At 39.0% G+C, this 14,348-nt stretch overlaps 1 protein-coding gene across 1 annotated transcript; it reads left to right on the top strand.

Annotated features, from left to right (window-relative positions):
• The first annotated feature begins 2,804 nt into the window (after positions 1–2,804).
• On the top strand, positions 2,805–13,453 carry LOC149259152 (uncharacterized). Its single transcript, XM_089453433.1, has 6 exons — positions 2,805–3,004; positions 3,119–3,699; positions 11,877–12,055; positions 12,398–12,664; positions 12,752–12,837; positions 13,183–13,453. The coding sequence occupies exons 1-6, from the start codon at positions 2,805–2,807 to the stop codon at positions 13,451–13,453; spliced, it is 1,584 nt and encodes a 527-aa protein (XP_089309559.1).
• Positions 13,454–14,348: the final 895 nt, after the last annotated feature.

Below are 14,348 nucleotides of genomic sequence, written 5' to 3'. Positions count from 1 at the left end.
GAGCATAGCTTCCAGCATCATATTTGAATCCCTGAGATGGCCTTGTTGTAGCTATCATGTTTCTCAACTTGGATCCCTAATTTCCCAGGGGCATGCGCAATTTTCGCAGGGCCTGTATCTCAGGCCTACCTTTGTTCATTTTTATGTCTCTGTCATCCTTCCGAATCAAATCCAATCTTGTCAAAAAAATTGGAATGCAGGTTACTTTTATAGTAAAAAAAAAATATTACATAATTAGTATATATATTATATTTTATTCTTTAAAAAATAATTATAAACTTTTTTGGTCTATTTTTACTGTTTTTATATTAACTTCTTATTATCTTATTCAAAAGGAATTCATATAAAATAATTGCAAGCTAAGAGTTGATATCTTTAAATTTAAAGGAAATAATTTTTTATTTCAATCTAATGGATTGGTTTCATAAAGTTTGTTCTTTTTTGAACTTTATAATTCAAAGAGAAAAGTTTTGAGTTTGCTTTTATTAATTTCCAACCTGGAATAAATAAATTCTTTTATAGTATTTATGGTTTTTGCTATCTACTATAATTATTATTGTTTTTTAGAGGATTAGTATAGATATGAGATATTTAATTGTTAGATATTCTAAGAAATGACATTTTCATGGAATTATATGTTCTTATAATTGAAAAATTAAGTGTAATGAGAATTTCTCCATTTTATAAGTAGTTTGTTTGGAAGATCTTTATTAAGATCTATCTCAACACAAATATGAGCATATATAACTAATCCCACCAAAGCTCTAGCAAACTAAGAATATGTGCATCAATTGTCACTTTAGTAATTGACACAAGTAGTTGTCTTTCTTTTCTTTTTCTTTTTTCTCAAATCATCGAAATCTAAAACTCATTGGTATGGCTATTATAACTCAAGAATATATTCAACATACTACAAGCCAAATATACCAATAATTGTGACTTAGCAATGGTCAAGGCATTTTGAGGCACATTGGAGTGGGCCTCTATTCAAGGGAGCATTTTCCCTTTGAGCCATATCACAACAAGACAACATGTCATTTGTGAGAATTAATCATGGGTGAGGAGGAGAACAAAGAGTTTTCCCATCCACTTGAACTATGGGCCCTAGAAAGTGGTTCACATATAGCTAGGATCAAAATATGGAATCTAAAGTGTTATAAGAAACCTAGTATTTCTCCAAAACTAGGGACCTCTCTTAAAAATTGTCTAATAATTGATGTGATCAAATAATTGAACAATAAAAAAAACTTAAAATAAAGAGAGATTTGTCATTTCTTTATCGAAGATGAATGAATCCATTGTTATAAAGTTGAAGTAGGAGGTTAATGCCCAATAAATGGGAAAATGATTGCATATTTTTCATATAAAGAATGCATTCAGTTGAGCTCTACAATTATGATGTCCACTATCAATTCCTCATTAACTTATATGAAGAATTACGAATAGTAAAAGGTTTTGAAGCATTTAGCCTATAAGAAATGTATAATGGAAAAAAAGATGATTAAATTTCATCATTATAATGATAATGGTTAATGTTCATTAAAATCAAATTTAGTTTATAGACATTAAGAAAAGTGAGAATTATTTGATTTTCTTTAAAATTTTATTCTTGTGCTAAAAAAAACTTTAAACAAAGTGTTCCTAAATCAATAAAAAATTTATCACTTAAAAACTAAAAAAAAAATATTATAGTAATAAATATTTTAAAATTATGATTTAATGTCTATGTATATAAGACATTTTAAAATAAAGTAATTTTTATCTTTAACCACATTCTTATTATAAAAATGACAAAATTTTTCAATCAAATTTTTTATTAAAATCATTCAAATCCTATTTCATTATAAACTCATAAAAATTATTTTAATTATACAAATTTCATTAATTTTCTAACTAATAAAAAAATTAAATCAATAATCATTTAAAAAATAAAATAAACTAAAATATTTACCAAAAATATACCATATTATTGAAAAAGCTCAATAAACAAAAATATACTACAATACATCACCATTCAAATAATCTAAAATATTTAATAAATATTAATGAAACACTAAATAAACAATCTAAAATATTCTTGATTTTTAAGATAAAACATCAAATGTTAATATGCAATAAAAAAAAATCAATATTAACAAATTTGAAATTAATTCATGTATTTGAGATGGGTGCTATATACGTGCGTGTACATTAAGATTATTTTGCACTACAAAAGCTAAAGAGTTTAATACTCCCCTAGTTCCGCGAGTAAATGCAAACCTCCGTTGGCGAGGATAAAGACTGGGACCATGCGGAAATTGCTAAGGCCTATCTGTAAATTGCGATTGTGAAGGGCTTTACCACATGCGCTATTTCCGGATGGCCTCTCTATCGCCTTCCTCACACCGCCTCTCTCTCACCAAAAATCAAATGAAATCTATGGTCGGACTACTTTTCTTCTGAAGGAAGGAAAGCTGAGAAGACAACTCTGTGCGTTGGGTTTCTGTTTTACCATTTCTTTTTCATTGCATTCACTTCATCTGCTTCTGATTTCTATCTATCCAATATCAAATACCACTTCTAATGGCATCTTCTTCCTCCATGGCCTCTCCTGCTTCGGCTCCCTATCCCCGCTATGACGTTTTTCTCAACCATCGCGGGCCTGATGTTAAGGCCACTTTTGCCAAGGATCTCTATCATCGCCTTACTTGCTCTCGATTACAAGTATTTTTGGACGACCCAGAAATGAAGGCTGGATCCGACATTTCCCCGCAAATAGAAGCAGCTATTGGAGTCGCCTCTGTCCATGTCGCGATATTCTCTCCATGGAGTCGAGGGCTGCTGTTATTCTTCCAGTGTTTTACAACGTAAAGCCTTCTGAACTCCAGTATGCAGGAAGATACAGTGAAGCCCTTCGCATCCACGAAGAGAAGAAGCGATACGACTTGCAGACCATTCAGAAATGGAGAGACGCTCTTTGTCGTGTGGCTAAAATAAGCGGCTTTGATTTGGATGCCTTTAAGGGGTGAGCATCTCCCACTATACCAATCTGTCTGTTATATTTTGTTTGCTTGATATTTGCATAACAACTTAGGCAAGCTTTTCTCACTTGTTATCATACTTCTCAATGATTATTCAGGAACAAAGAAGAGCTCTTGGAGAAGGTCGTACAGACCGTGCTGGAAAGGGTTCCAAAACCACCGTTGGATGTGGCAAAATTTCCAACGGGTTTAGAAGAAAAAATGCAAGAGCTTCAAACTACAGTGCTATCGCATGAAGAAGGGCGCCCGGAGGCCAAAGTTGTGGGGATCGTGGGTGCTGGTGGAATCGGAAAAACCACGCTTGCCAAAGAGTATTTTAATCGTCATAGATCAGAATATGGAGCATCTTCCTTTCTGTTCGATGTGCGGGAAAAGGCAGCCAGAAAGTCTTTACATTCTCTACAGATTAATCTAGTTAAGGACCTTAAAGGTGTAACTATCCCAATTGAGCGGTGGGACGAAGGTATAGGGCAACTTAAAAAGAATCTCTCAGCTTGTCAAGTTCTTGTAATATTAGATGATGTAGACCATTTAGATCAACTAGATGCCTTCTTGCCAATTAAGGATGTTGTTCATCCAAGGAGTTTGATCCTGGTTACAAGTCGTGACAAGGGTTTACTTATAAGAGCATGTTACAGGGAAAAGTGTCTATGCAGAGCTGCTAATCCCACTAAGGCTGGTAGCTACCTTAGAAACAAATAAAGTAAGACTACTTTCATTTTCTTTTATGAGAAATAGATAAGGGAGGAATAAAGGAGACCAACCTCTGTCTTGCGCTTGGTTCATTGCTCGGTTCCTCTCTCTTCTGATAGTCCTTTGCTACTTGCTTTCTTGTATACCCAGCCTCACGGAGTACCTGTAGAATCAAAGCAGCATAACACTATACGAGAACATAGATCTATTATCATAAACAATTTAGGATCAGATGTAAATTGACCATACAAATGCATAAAACATAAATCACACAAGAGTATAGAGAAAAAATTGAATAGCTTTATTGATAATCAAGAAAGAGCCAAGAGAGTTACAACCAATTGTTCTGACCCAGCATCATCCTCTCAGCAAGAAGCCCTTCTTCACCTCATGACAAGCTTAGATCACCTAACACTATGATATTGCACCAATAAACCAGCAACACTTCCTTACAAGATACAAAATTCCAGCCTCTGGATCTCTGGGATGAGGGATCCATATATAGATGTCTGTAAGGGAGGTGAGTCAGCTTTTGAGATTTGATTAGTGTCTTCCCTCTGATAGTTCTTGCTTCCACTTGGAGATTGATGATCTCTTACTCATCCCTGGTCGAATTCAGAGAGGCAAGTGTCACAGGAGAAGTTTCTGGAAGATTCCATGCTTCTCCACCTCGCGGATTGACCCTGCCATTTGTCCCTTCTCGCCCATTGCACCCCATAGAAGGGCTTTTTGAAATGCAACGCACTTTGCCTATGGAGCAGGTGAAATGGTCCAGTTTTGACCAGTTCTGAGTAGTTTTTCATGGAGAACTTCTGGGAGAAGATGTAATCAGTTGACCTTGTTCTTTTAGGGGTTGGAACAACACTTTTAGGGACTTAAGAGCCCTTGGTTTATTGACATTTATGATTGGGGTTGCAGTGCCCAAAAATGTCTATAACAGTTGCCCCCTAAAGCATGAGGTCGTTAATTTGTTGATGTCGGGTGAAATGCTTTATCATGAGGATCTGAAGTTCTTTCAAGCTGGAAGGAGACTTGTAATAAGATACAATACAATACATTATCTTCATAATATTTTCATGACCTAGCTGAGGCGGGCATTCCCATGCTCAGTTTTATAAATTCATTTTCATGTACATGAGACAGACAATCGTCTGAGTGTAAACTGATGATTCTGGTAGAGCCATCATCCCTTAGATTGGATGATTATCTGTGCAGCAATGATGTACATTTGATGTCTTTATTTTCCTGAATATATATCGCAACCCGGATGGATGAAACTAGATTCGGGGTCTTCAATCTCGTTCGATATTCACTCAAAGTACAAGTCGATCCATGTGAGAGATGTTCTGGAGTCGAACATGGAAAGACATCCCCTGATTATCAGCCAATGATGTAAGCCGTTAACAGGCGCGAGAGGAATCACCCATAATGATGATGACCCTCAAGGTACTACAGTACAATTCACATGGTGTGAATAAAAGGACTTGGCGTTGAACACCATGCAAAATCTTTCGGTCGAAGGCCATTGATGTAAACCTGTCGCCGGAAGTGAGAAACTTGCCATTGAGGCATGCAAGCTTCAAAGTACTGAAAGGGTTGTTCCTAGATCGACTTCTTGGATAATGAGCTGATGTCGATAAGAAGCGATCCGTCATAGGAGGGCCTTAGTGAATCCCACATCAATGACACGGAACAAAGCAAATGATTTTAATGGAGGTGAAAACAATCTGGTGATACGCAGTTCAGGGTGGCGGTTATGAAAGAAATGGAGCGAAAATGTATTGCAGCGGGTGAGACACAGGTGAATTCTCTGAGCGACTTCTCTTGAACATACCGGCGACATTGACATGATGGATTGGTAGCATTAACCCCAAATGTGGATGGTGTGATGGAACCATGGTGATGTGACCGGTGAATGGAACAACCCAACCCAACTAGGATGTGGAGTGAAAGTGTCATGTTCAAGAGCGATTTGCTACCAACAAAGTTTCTTCAAGTTTTCTTCCCAATTTTTCCCCAGTCATTACTGACCAATACCTCTTTATTTTTTTCAAGCTTGAGGAGGATAACATATGCTTGTTCTATAATTTTCCCTTCGGGCAAACCCATCGCTATGTTTTAACGAGCCTAGCAATAGTGAAACTCGTTCTTGTCCATTATGGACAAGTTTGTCGCTATTAGGTTTTAACGAGTTTAACGACAAAGATAACTCGGTCCTTTTCATTTTTAGAGAGTCTGAAAAGGAACGTAAAGGAAACTCCAAAAATCCTTTTTCGTAATCTAATCCCTTAAATCCGAAAAAGTATAAAACAATACAGAAGGGATGAATTTTCGATACTTTTAACTAGCAGAAAAGGCCAAGCGCTCGATCTTTTTGTGTAATGATCCCTCAGGTCAAAAAAGATTAAAATTTAAAGGAGGGATAGCACTTCTGGTCACTTTAACGAGCTGGAGAGGCCAATGGCTCGACAATCTTTGCATATTTTACGAGTTAGTTGAAAAGAGCTTAAAGGAGACTCGTTTTTAAGGAACGAGTGATAAATTCGGGTAGCAGCTGATTCCAGGTAAGGTTTGGAATTTTCCAATCACGGCAGTGTCACAAGGATGGCTAACAAGATCACTCTTCGCAGCTGTTCCTCAAAAGGGGTAAACAATCAAGTGGAGGTGAATGATCGGCCAATACAGAGTGAGGTGATAATGAGAACACGACCAAGGCTTTAAAGGCTGAAGTACTACATTCACGACGGTTATTTACCGGAAATTGGTTCATTTTTTAATGAGCTTAAACTATGGGGGAAACATTTTCTCATTGCTTATGTTTATTTTTTAACGAGCATGAAGTCCGCGTTAAAACTGCTCGATCCAATCGTATAATAAGGATGTCTCATTTAAGATGCCATTTTTCAGAAGCTTATACCTCGCTCCACATCCTTTCTTTATGCAAGTTAGGAAACGAACAATCCAAAAAAAAAGATAAATGATCGCTCTTTGCTTGCATGCCAAAAGGTTTGCATGCCTCCAGGTATAAAATAGAGTTTCGAGGTTACCCGTCAATTCTCAGACAAAACATTTGTTTTATCAGGAAAGGTTTACCTCTTTCAGGTTACCAAAGATTGTTCTATTCGTACCACAAACAAAACACTTCTTTTGCGATGTCTACCGAAATAGACAAAGGTGTCCACTCACATAACTTTGATGAGGGAATCTTATTCCAGTCTAACCCACTTTTCCAACATGGACGGGAGTGTCAGACTAGTCATATATCTCTCGCGGAAACCTACCTTATCCCTGAGGTTTTCCTGCCGAAGCAGACCAGGGTGCATGCCCCCTGGGTTTCTGTCATGTCCCCCGAATCACTCGCGCTCATCAGGTGAACGGACTGGGGATTGATGAGACATTCCTTGCGTAAAAAGACCATTCAGGGATGGTATATGACTATTTGCTATGCGTGAACCGGGGAATAAAAGTTGGTCTACGAGCTTGACCACTCTTCCTTCGTGCGGAAAACACATTACTCTAAAGAGTGAGGAGACAATAGCTCCCATGCAATAAATATAGTCTCGTCCAAGGAGTAGATTATAATCCAGGGGTCCTTGGACTACCATTACGTTCATATGAACGGTTTTCCCTCTCAATGTTATGGGCACATTGGGAAGGATCCCTAATGGTCGACTGGTTCTTTTGTCAAAGCCTGTTAGATTTCTCATCTCAGGCAAAAGTGATGGTGAACCAAGCGCCTTCCAAGCAGTCGAGGATAGGATACTCACAGAAGCCCCTTCATCTATGATGGTACCAGCCATGATCATTCTATATATTTGAGTAATGATTCGAAATGGTACACTAGCCGGTAAACGGGGTCTACCTAGTTGATTCCAGTCGAAGGAAACAACTAGGTTTCTTGGAGGTGGGACCGAATAAACGGCCGGATACGACTTTGATGAACTTCCTTCCTGCGGTAAAGGAATGGGTAGATTGCCCCCATGTTCATCGGAGTCTGTGCTTACGAAAAGAATTTGGATGGTGTCATCCTTGTTCTCTTCGGTGACTGTATCATCTGAAGATGGAACCTCTGAAGGCAAGACCGGGTCAACCGCCGCCTCGACTTTTTGACTTTCGTCTGGTATGGATTCAGATGGTTTTTCTTCAATGATAGATACTTCGGCCGACCACAAGGCCGTGCCAGCCGGATTTTCAACTAGCGACGGACTCGGCAAGAGCTTTTTATATCCAGGAGGAAGTCGTAACGGTGAAACCGAACGATCGTCCAAAACTCTTTTAGCTTCATCTAAGAAGGGACAACGGTGGACGGCATGATCGCCTTTGCACAGTTTACAAGGAAATTTATATTTTCCTTTTTGTCCAAGGGCTTCACTTTCACTAGTTGACGTTGTACTTTCAACATGATCATCAGAGGTTGTCGACACCGGATTGTGCAAACGAGGAGACTAGTCCCTTAAGATCCGAGGGATGCAAGGACAATCTCGATGAAAGTGATCTCCTTTACAAATGACACATGGCGATTTAAGCCTGGTCGGTGCAATGTGTGGATTTTCGCTAGACGATGCTTGGTTGCCCCTTTTCGCCTTTGGCTCCTTCTTCTTCTTCTCTTTCTTCTTCTTTTCAGGTACTTGATTTTGGGCTTTACCAGCTCTATCAAGCGAAGAGGAAGGAGGAGAGGAAGAGTTGGACGAAGTGGAAGGTTGGGGGGTAACTTTGGCGTTGTCTAGTTGCTGACTCGATTGTTCAGGAATTGCAGTGTTCTGAACGACAGAAGTTGAGAAGAGCCATACGGGCAAGCCAATTGTCAATCCTGGAAGTGACAAGGTGGCCATATGGGGTGCACCAACATCTCCCCAAGAGGAGAAGGGACTAGGATTTCTTCCAAGGGGAATTCCTTGGTTGGTGTACTCCATTTTCTCAACCTAAGACCAACGTAGGAAAGGTGATGATTATTCCATTTAAAATAAATTTTAGACGCTTTGACACAACTTGTTTTTTCAATTTTTAAGAGTTGAGAAAAAACAAAAGATGACTCTAGTCGCCTTCGATTTTTAATGAGCCTGAAGTGACAAGTGCTCAAATGGACCTTTTCCGTTAAGGAGTCTGAAAAGGAACAAAAGGGACTGCTCTGGAAATCTAGACAGAGGGATTACCAAACCAATCGCAAAACTGCATAATACTTTTTACGGTATGGTAGTCAATCTTCCCGAATGCTGTGTTCAGTGCATTGCGATCGATAGGGCGGCAGACACGGCTTCCTATGGATAAAGGATAAAGCCTATTGTGGTCTCCCAAAATATACTCGACGGTACGTGGGAGCACAAGTCCGTACTGGCACTTATCGTCTCAAAGTGGAGGAATCACCCAACCAACAGTGAAAACAACAGTTACCAGGCTTTATGACGCCGGAATACGTCTCTAGCCTAGACTTCTAGATGTTGTTCGTTAGGTTCCAAAGCATTGTTAGATTCATTAAATTTATTTTATGTTGATCTTGCTTAAGAAATTTGCCTTTCAAGTTCACCACGTGATGTATATACACAATTCCTAAAATGCAATCTAAGATGACAAACAATCGTTTTATCTTCTTTATGCAATGAAAATCCTAGCTGCTAAGGAAAGAGAGACAGTATTCTTTCAACAAAGAGCAAAGAGCACACACTATATGCACTGTCCTAAATCAACCCAATCAAACAGTCTAAATGCAAATGCACATGCATGTATTTGTTTTCAGCCTTCTTAATACGTGAATGATAAAAAGAAAGCTAATGCGCAAATCTGAATTATTTTCAAAGCGGCAATTACTAACAAGCTTCTTTTCAAAATCAAAATGAAGACAATGACAACACTTTGCGATTTGGAAATGAAAACTTGATTTCGACACTAGGAAAACTATTAATTCAGATCAAATACAGGAGTAACAATGTAATCGACTATCAAGAATAATCAGATTCTCTTATATGACTGAAAACGACACTTGCGACACTTTCAAATCAAGAAACGACGGTACAATTACGCTACTTCTTTGTAAAGGAGAACTGAAAATGACTCAAAAAATACATAAAAACATTTACAGTTCTTTGCACAATGGAGGCTGAGTAACAGCAAGGAAGGGGGTTTCAAACAGAGGTGTACTGACTATAGGCAGCAAAACTCATGAATAGAACTGAAAATAATGAACACAGAAACCAAAATTTAGGAACAAAGCCTTGTCTGTTCAGCGCACTTGTAACACAGTGAAACTGAAATGCAACGCACCTACTACACTCGGGAAGTGCGCTGCATTTGAAGTTCACAGAACAGACAGTGCGATGGACCAGGGACGAGACTTTGATTGGGTTCCGGATCATAGTTTGCAGTTCAGTTCAGTGATTTTGGCCAAGCAAGTGGTAATCAGTAAATCAATCACAGGGGTAGATCTAAGGAGGTTACTAGAGCCACCACAAGGGAAATTAGAGAGCTTGTAAATCAATTGTTTAATTCATAAACAAAACCCGGAGATTGACTGAAGCAACGTTGATCTACTTTTCACTTGCAAAGCAAGTGCAGTTCGAAGGCTAGCTGGCTTGACTTTAGGCTCCGTCTGTAAGTTTATAAAGTAAACAAATGTAGATGAACAAACAATCTAGTCGCTCCCCAATGGAGTCGACATTTTGTTACAGGGAAAAGTGTCTATGCAAAGATGCTAATCCCACAAAGGCTGGTAGCTACCTTAGAAACAAACAAAGTAAGACTACTTTCGTTTTCCTTTACGAGAAATAGATAAGGGAGGAATAAAGGAGACCAACCTCTGTCTTGCGCTTGGTTCCTTGCTCGTTCCTCTCTCTTCTGATAGTCCTTTGCTACTTGCTTTCTTGTATACCCAGCTTCACGGAGTACCTGTAGAATCAAAGCAGCATAACATTATACGAGAACATAGATCTATTATCATAAACAATTTAGGATCAGATGTAAATTGACCATACAAATGCATAAAACATAAATCACACAAGAGTATGGAGGAAAACTTGAATAGCTTTATTGATAATCAAGAAAGAGCCAAGAGAGTTACAACCAATTGTTCTGACCCAGCATCATCCTCTCAGCAAGAATCCCTTCTTCACCTCATGACAAGCTTAGATCACCCAATTGTACCAATAAACCAGCAGCACTTCCTTACAAGATACAAAATTCCAGCCTCTGGATCTCTGGGATGAGGGATCCATATATAGATGTCTGTAAGGGAGGTGAGTCAGCTTTTGAGATTTGATTAGTGCCTTCCCTCTGATATTTCTTGCTTCCACTTGGAGATTGATGATCTCTTACTCATCCTTGGTCAAATTCAGAGAGGCAAGTGTCACCGGAGAAGTTTCTTGAAGATTCCATGCTTCTCCACCTCGCGGATTGACCCTGCCATTTGTCCCTTCTCGCCCATCGCACCCCATAGAAGGGATTTTTGAAATGAAATGCACCTACTGTGTGTATTCAGGTGAGATGCAACGCACTTTGCCTATGGAGTAGGTGAAATGGTCCAGTTTTGACCAGTTCTGAGTAGTTTTTCATGGAGAACTTCTGGGAGAAGATGTAATCAGTTGACCTTGTTCTTTTAGGGGTTGGAACAACACTTTAGGGACTTAAGAGCCCTTGGTTTATTGACATGTATGATTGGGGTTGCAGTGCCCAAAAATGTCTATAACAGAGCAGGACTTACAGAGTCATCCATCTATCACCTTAGGGGGCTCAATAGTATACACTCCCGACAGCTTTTCTGCTCGCATGCCTTCTCTCAGTTAGATCCACCGCCAAAATATGAAAATTTGGTAGATGGATTTTTAAAGGCCTGCGATGGATTACCGCTATCGCTGATAGTGTTTGGGGCCCTTCTCTATAGTCAAGATGACCAATTTTACTGGGAAGGTGTATTGAGAGCTCTTAACAAAACACTACATGACGACATACAAAAAACCCTCAGAATTAGTTATGACTCCCTGAGTGAAGAGGAGAAGCAAATATTTTTAGATATTGCTTGTTTTGCAATAGGGGAAGATAAGGATAAGTGGATAAAAATATGGAACGGATCAGGCTGGCAAGGTTTGGTAGGCTTCAGAAATCTCCAGTACAAATGCGAGGTTAACATGCCAACACTGGAGTAGTGTCTGTCGTATGATGTCCGTCATCTTGTAGCTAATTTTGACTTCAGCACTGACATATTCTGTGAAGATAAAGAAATAAGAATGCATGATCACCTCAGGGACTTGGGGAGACATATTGCCGATACTGAGGTGCATTCTTCAAGATTAATGGCGCATCGTGTTTGGAATTCCGGAGAGAGACTTCGTGATCTGTTGGAAGAATCACCATCTGTAAGTGCTTCGTTCATCGCAACTTTTGAATATGTTAGCAACTTCCAAGATTTCCTATTCCAAGTAAGGCCACTTTTAAAATTAAGTATAAAAATGTTATACTAATGTATAAAGAGTTTTTTTTTTGGAAGAAGTCATATTGAAGATTTAGGTCGATGCTTTTCGAACCAGTCAGTGTGGTTCAACAAGTGTGGTTCATCTGAACCACACTTGCTCGTTCAAAAAGCTTCTACCCAAATCCTGACTTTTTCCAAAAATAACTCTTTATACATTATGATATAGATGCCAAAAACTTGAATTCTAATAATGCTATACTATCTATTGTTTTTGTAATTCGAATAGGTAAATCCAGAAGTGCGCGGAATTTGCAGCAAGGAGTTGTTGTCATTGAATGAAGCACAAGTGTCGCGGATCAGGAAATTACAACTTATGGACACTCAAGGCTATTATGTTGAACGCATCTTACCTTCGGTGCGCTCACCAAAGCTCGTATGGCTTCGCTGGAAGGAGTGTCCCTTCGATTCCCTGCCTTCTTGGATTCCAATGCGGGATTTAAGAGTTTTAGAAGTGTCCGGAAAAGAATTAAAAAAATTGTGGGAGGAACAACAGGTACGTAGATGTAGCTGTAGTAATTTACAAATGAGAATCAGTATGCTTTTTCTTTTTCTTATGATGATGGATGTGTGAACAATGCAGGTGCCTTTGCAGTTGGAGGAATTGACTATCGAGTCTCAACATTTAGAGCTTCCAAAGTCAATAGGACAGTTGAAGCGACTTCAAAAGTTTGTACTGCGCCCGCTTTTTTTTTTATTCGGGAGATATTGTAATAGCAGCATTGCCAGAAGAATTTTACGATCTTTGCTCGTTGAAATATCTAATAGTAAAAAATTGCAGAGGTTTCACCTGCTTTGGAGATTTGGGTAAATTGACAAATCTCCAACACATCGACTTGGAAGGATGTGAGAATTTCAATTATCTTCCAAATTCCTTGGGGAACTTGTCAAATCTCCAATATCTCAGTCTGCAGGGGTGTAAGAGGTTGAATTATCTTCCAGATTCCCTTGGGAATTTGTCAAATCTCGAATATCTCAATCTGAGTGGGTGTGAAAGTTTGCTTAATCTCACAGATTCCTTGGGGAATTTGTCAAATCTCCAATTTCTCCGTCTGTCTTGTTGCGAAAAATTAAAGATGCTTCCAGATTCTCTGTGGAATTTGAGAAATCTCCGATGTCTACATATCGAGAAATGCCAAAAGTTGGAGACGCTTCCAGGTTCTTCGAAGATGCTTTCAACAAATATTCAGGAGATCAATCTGCATGGATGTACAAGTTTGAAGATGCTACCAGACTCCTTAGGGAGTCTCACAAATCTCCGACACATCTGTTTAAATTATTGTGATAGTTTGGAGATGCTTCCAGACTCTTTCGGGAATTTGACAAATCTCCTAGACATTAGTCTGGTTGCGTGCAAGAGTTTGAAGAGGATTCCAAACTCCTTAACAAATGTGAATCTCCAACTCATCCATTTAGATGACTGTACAAGTTTGGAGATGCTTCCAGAGTCCTTTGGGAATTTCACAAGCCTCCAAGAGATAAATTTGAGAGGGTGCACATGTTTGGAGAAGCTTCCAGATTCTTTTGGAAATCTGACAAGCCTCCAAAAGATCTATCTGAATGGGTGCACATGTTTGGAGATGCTTCCAGATTCTTTTGGAAATCTGACAAGCCTCCAAGAGATCGATCTGAGTGGGTGCACATGTTTGGAAATGCTTCCAGAGTCCTTTGGAAATCTGACAAGCCTCCAAGAGATCTATCTGAGTGGGTGCAAAAATTTGAAGATGCTTCCAACTTCATTTTGGAATCTATCGCGACTTAAACATCTGCATTTGAGCTCCAGTTTGACCATTTCCAGTGAAACACTTGGAAATATAATCAGCCTTCAATGGATAGGTAGGGAGGACTATTGTCTCCAAATGGATTCATTGCTTCCCCAAGTTGCACATCAACCGTGCTTCGAAAGGATGACTTTTCAGGGTGGATGTACAAGTTTGAAGATGCTACCAGACTCCTTAGGGAGTCTCACAAATCTTCGAGACATCTGTTTAAATTATTATGATAGTTTGTAGATGCTTTCGAACTCTTTTAACTGCTCTACAATTTCAATCTTTTGGAATGCAAGAATGGCGTCAAGAAATGTCTGTTTGAGGGTGGAGACAAGTGCGAGAGAAGGGTTGCAGGGGGGTTCTAAATATGTGTACAGGGGAATACCCCTGGCGACCTTAATAAGTTGTTCT

Source organism: Pinus tabuliformis, chromosome 6, assembly GCF_031772625.1.
Source record: "Pinus tabuliformis cultivar Carrire ecotype Pingquan chromosome 6, CPIR1, whole genome shotgun sequence".
In the NCBI taxonomy this organism is placed as follows: Eukaryota; Viridiplantae; Streptophyta; class Pinopsida; order Pinales; family Pinaceae; genus Pinus; species Pinus tabuliformis.
This window is presented reverse-complemented; position numbering and strand designations above follow the sequence as displayed.